Genomic DNA, 5,653 nt, shown 5'->3' on the forward strand with positions numbered 1-5,653 from the left:
TCTGTGGATCTTATACCTAAATGAGATCACACTGGGAGATTTATTATTTATTTATTTACTTAATCCAAAATGTGTTTATTGGGATAGTTTCCCGCTCATCTTTTTTTTTTTTTAAATTTATTCGTTTACTTTGAGAGAGAGAGAGAGAGAGAGAGAGAGCAAGCAAGGGAGGGGCAGAAAGAGAGGAAGGCAGGATCCCAAGCAGGTTGCACCCTGTCAGCACAGAACCCAACTCGGGCCTTGAACTCGCCAACCGTGAGATCGTAACATGAGTAGAAACCAACCTATCGGCGACTGAGCCACCCAGGTGCCCCGCCCATTCCTCTTGATTCAGGGTGCTTTTAACGCTGCTTCCATCTGAAGGAGCATCCTTCTGCAAGCCTTGCTTTTTCTCCTGCAGGTTGCCAGGGACAGCGGAGAAGCCAACACACAAAACTACCATTTGGGCACGGCTTAAGATGGTGGTGGCTTTGGAGTATCCTGGGTACCTCGCGTCCATGAAGGAGGAGCTGGGGCTCTGCACCATAAGCTTCTTCCTGTGTTTCCTCTTCTCCTCTTCCCCGGGAGGGTGGAGGAGGTCCTTTGGGAGGGGATGTTCTCATGGGGAGATCATCACCGCCGGGAAGGGGGACTATAGGGAGCTTTTTTAAGCTTTTTATAGGGAGGTTTTTTTAAGAATTATAACATGGTAATAATTTCCCTATGTTGTACATTCCTTTTTTTTTTATTAAAAAAACCTTTTTAATGTTTTATTTATTTTTGAGAGAGAGATAGACAGAGCATAAGCAGGGGAGGGGCAGAGAGACAGCACAAGACATAGAATCCGAAGCAGGCTCCAGGCTCTGAGCTGTCAGCACAGAGCCCGACTCGGGGCTCGAACACACGGACCGTGAAATCGTGACCTGAGCTGAAGTCGGATGCTTAATTGACTGAGCCACCCAGGAGCCCCTGTATGTTCCTTTTAATAATATCTTAGGGCATGTACAATGGCTCATCTCTCATACATGTAGCTTTTCCCCAACCTTTTGCTTTTATAAAACAGGTCATGAGCATTTTTGTGCATAAAAATTTTCCTGTATTTTGGATATTTTTTCTCCTAGTGTAGATTCCAGAATAACACCATTGAGAAAAGACTTTGACCCCATGACATGACTGACTGGTGCATGGATGTTTTACTCTGTTCTTACAGGGGTTTGAACACACTTGATTAAATTATTTGGCCTCTGACCAGATGTTGGGCATCGCTCTGTTGGATCCTTAGTAAGCCTTTGTATTTCTCTTAAACTTGTCCTGAAACATCAGCTTTTGGATCTTAGTGACAAGATTACTAATTTCGTAATAAAGGGTGTTAGTAGTATATGTAATTGATAGCAGGTTTTATTGAGTACATACTATGGATCAAGTGTTGTGCTAAAATTCTTATGGGAATAATTTAATGTTTTTCAAGATTTCATGACCATCACATGTGCTTGGATTTACAGTACAAATAATAGAATCTGAGAACGAGTAAGTCTTTAATGTCTCTGGGCTTAGTTACCTCTATAAATGGGGCAAAAGTACTGGCCTTACCCAACTTACAGGGATAGTCTTAAGGAAATCAGAGTTTTACTAAAACTTTACAAAAGTTATGCAACTCCATGTAAAGCAAGTTTTTAGTATTTTTAAAATTGGTTTATTGTAATTATTGGTAAGAAATACTTACCTACACCTTCTGCAGTGTTGAAAACTTGGGTAGCCTAGAGGCACTTGGGTAGCTCAGTTGGTTAAGTGTCCAACTCTTGGTTCCAGCTCAGGTCATGATCTCACGGTTTGTGAGTTTGAGCCCCACATCGGGCTCGGTGCTGACAGTGCAGAGCCTGCTTGGGATTCTCTCTCTCCCTGTCTCTCTGCCTCTCCCCTGCTCACTCTCTCTCAAAAATAAATAAACTTAAAAAAAAAATCTTTGGTAGCCTAAATAAACCAATGTAATGAAAGCTGGGCTGGAGAAGGTGGGAATTTCATACTTCTTTATTTTTGAAACACATTATTAAATCATGTAGGGAAGATTAAAAAAACAGGCTAATGCATATATTAAGAATTATGGGATATTCACTCGTATGAGTACTTTAAGAGACAAAACAGATGAACATAAGGGAAGGGAAACAAAAATAATATAAAAAGAGGGAGGGGGACAAAACAGAAGAGACTCATAAATATGGAGAACAAACTGAGGGTTGCTGGAGGGGTGGCGGGAGGGGGGATGGGCTAAATGGGCGAGGGGCACTCAGGAATCTACTCCTGAAATCATTGCCTCACTATATGCTAACTAATTTGGGTGTAAATTTTAAGAAATAAAAAATAAAGTAAAATAAAAAGAATTATGGGATATTGCCCTTTTGTACTAGAAATTCTATACAGGAGTTGTTTGAGAGTACTAGAAGTTCTATATAGGGGTTGTTTGAGACTGCTTAGAGTTTATTGTGATGTTTGAGATATCACCTATCTTTATTTACCATCCCAATAACTGTAAGTAGGAAAGGAAACATAGACTTTAGTACACTTGGGGGAAAATGATTGGACACGCCTTATTTCATGGCATATCGGCAATGAAGTCAACTATTAATAATTCTGTTTAAATAGGTCCCGTGTCAGTTAACTACTGACATTTACTGAGGAATTGATGTATAATAAAAGGGAAGTGAAGTTCAGGTAGACATTTGGGAAGAAGAGACCGAAGGTAACCTGTTTCACTGGCCCCTCTAATAACTTGGAAAGCTGGGCCATGATTGGACATCTTTAAAAGCTGCTCTAATTAATCTTGGGTTGTCATAATCTCCCCCTTGCTTTTAGCCACCCACCTTCTTCCTCGTTCCTGTGATACTTTGTTGGCTTTTCCCTTCTGGTAGTTTTTGTCATTAACCCTTTGTGCCACTAAAGCTTCTTTCTGGAAAATAACTGTTTGGATACTGGTCAAGCATACCCTCCCTGACTTGGGGTCCAAGGAAGAAGTTCCTCCTTTCCCTAGTCCAGCTCATCTTGTACTAACCTAACACAAAGGGCCCGTTGAAGACACTTCTGGGTCATAAAAGCCTCTCTTTTCAATTTTTAACTTGAAAGTTTTGAACGTAATACACCACTAAGCCTAGTAGGAAGATAAAAAACAAAACAAAACCCAGGAACAGGGGCACCCTGTGGCTCAGTCAGTTATGTCCGACTCTCGGTGTCGGCTCAGGTCACGATCTCACAGTTCGTGAGATCGAGCCCTACACCAGGTTCTACACGGGCAGCACGGAGCCTGCTTGGGATTCTCTCCCTCCCTGTCTCTCTGCCCCTCCACCTCTCATGGGCACGCTCTCTCTCTCTCAAAATAACTAACTAAGCAGCTAACTAAATGAATAAATCAATAAATAACAGGGACAGTTTGGCAGGATTTTGATTTTGACGAAGAAATGCAAAAGTGTATAAGGGTATGAACCTCACTGCTGTCTCAGATGTCTTTTGAAGGGTGGGCCCTGGGACCTTTTGCAAGAATATGTTGCCCAGGGTTCTCAGGGATGAAGACCAAGTAACGAGGCAACATAACTGCTAGGGACACACGTTTCTGTCGCCAAACGGACCTGTCCGTTACACAAACGTTTAACCAGTTTGTTACCGCGCAAGCTTTTGCATATGCGGCGATAGGAAAGTCCTGAAGCTGTGCACCTCAAGGATAGAAGATCGTGTCTTTAGATGAGGGCTGGAGTCAGTTAATCCCAAGGACAAATACTTCAGAGTTGAGAGGGAAAAACCAAGAAGAATTGCATCGATTTGGTTGCCAACTAGTCATACAGAAAGACAAACCAACTTAAAGGGTGTTGTAATCGTGTGCATTGCCCAAAAGTCGGAATTTGCAAACAAGCTGAAATGATATTAAAAATAAATATCATGGGGTAATCCTTATTTTTCCTGTCATAGCTTTATCAGTCCTTGCCTTTTGGAGGGCCATCAAGGTGATTTAGTCTTGCTCACAAGGATAATATAGCACTTTGCAGTCAATGGATATTGTTCAGGGGCACCCGGGTGGCTCGGTCTGTCAAGCGTCTGACTTCGACTCAGGTCACGATCTCAAGGTTTGTGAGCTCCAGCCCCACATCGGGCTCTGGGCTGACAGCAGGGAGCCTGCTTGGGATTCTGTCTCTCCCCCCTCTCTTCCTGTCTCTGCTGTGCTCTCTCTCTCTCTCTCCCAAAATAAATAAATACACTTAAAAAATCTATTAGAAAAATAAGAAAGCATATGAAATACTCCCAACGACTTAGGATTGTCTTAGAATTCATGCTCTTCTTCAATGAAAAATGTAAACTATGCATGTATATGTATGCAGAATCTCTTTTGTGTTTTTGCTTAGACTGTCCCTTCTGCTTGGAATCCCAATCTTCTCTTGCCTTCCCAGCAAACTTCCGTTTACTCCTTGAGACTCAAATGTGCTTCCGGAAGACTTCCAAGACTTTTACAGAGAGGTAGTTGCCTCCTCTTGTGTATTCCCATAGCATTTTATCCATACCACTTATCATATTGCTATAATCGTGGGTCTCCTTGCTGCCTCCCCCACTAGCACGTACGGGTCTGGAGGAAAGGGACTACATTCTAGTTTTCTCTGAGCAGTTAGAAAAGAGTAAACGCTTGTCCAGTGTTTTTTGAATAAATGGATTACTACCTTAGATCTAACGGATTGTTGCTGGCACCTGTGTTTGCTGAGCTCCACGGGACCAGTGAAGGCAGTGTGGTCTGGTGCCAGGAAAGGGTAATTGAGTGGCGCCCTAAGTAGAGTCCGTAGTTACTTTTAACAGAAAAGGAAGCCAGCATGGTAATTTTCTAACCTGGCTGCAGATTAGATTAGAATCGCATGGAGGACTTTCACAGCTCTCAATCCCTGGTCTCATCTCCGACCTTAAATCAGAATACTGGGGATGGGGCCCAGGCAGTGATAGTATTTAAGTCTTTCTGTGGGATTCTAACATGCAGCCAGGGTGAAGTACCACTGAGCTTGAACCTGAGGAGCCCAGTATTGTCAGGTAGTGTCCATGCTGAAGTGGAAATAGGAGAGGAGATGAGGTATAACTACAAAGTCAAGAATTTGAATCCAGGAGTGAAATTACGGAGATAGACCCATGAGGCAGGGAGGAGCCCAAATCAGAACATAGAATAAAGGGCTGATTAATGCTAAGTTCCATAATAATAGCCAGATAAGAGTCAGAAGTTCGATGTGCAGAGATCAGAGATGGTCAGAGAGCAAGGTTTCTAAGTATAACAAACAGGTGCCGGAGATTGTACATTCCTTTGGAGCCATGGTTTGGGTCCATCAAGCTTGACTAATTTACAGGGTCTCACTTCTGCAGTCAAGGGGCTCCAAAACAAATCGGGTTTATTACGAAACCATAGGCTTTATATGTGTACACAGTCTGTCTTTCTCCAATTATTTGGCTTACCAGCCTTGGACATTTTTGAGAACTCAGGAAAATCCAATTTTCCACAAAAATTCTCCTTTGCCCCCTTTTCTCTTCCCCTTCTTCTTCCTTTTCTTCTTCTTTTTTCTTCTTCTTCCTTTCTTCTTTTTTTCTTTCTTCTTCTTCTTTCTTCTTCTTCTTCTTCTTCTTCCTTCCCTCCTTCCTCCTCTTCTCTTCTCTTTCTTCTCTT

General features: G+C 42.3%; 1 protein-coding gene across 1 annotated transcript in view; it reads right to left on the reverse strand.

Moving 5' to 3' along the window:
- Positions 1 to 328: 328 nt before the first annotated feature.
- The window catches only part of LOC115506862 (40S ribosomal protein S27-like), a 42,666-nt gene continuing 37,341 nt past the window's right edge, over positions 329 to 5,653 (reverse strand). The window contains 2 exon segments of the mRNA XM_030304836.1: positions 329 to 409; positions 412 to 597. Of these exon segments, the coding sequence (XP_030160696.1) occupies positions 342 to 409; positions 412 to 597 (254 nt within the window). The 3' untranslated portion in view covers positions 329 to 341.

Source organism: Lynx canadensis, chromosome X (genome assembly GCF_007474595.2).
Source record: "Lynx canadensis isolate LIC74 chromosome X, mLynCan4.pri.v2, whole genome shotgun sequence".
Classification (NCBI taxonomy): Eukaryota; Metazoa; Chordata; class Mammalia; order Carnivora; family Felidae; genus Lynx; species Lynx canadensis.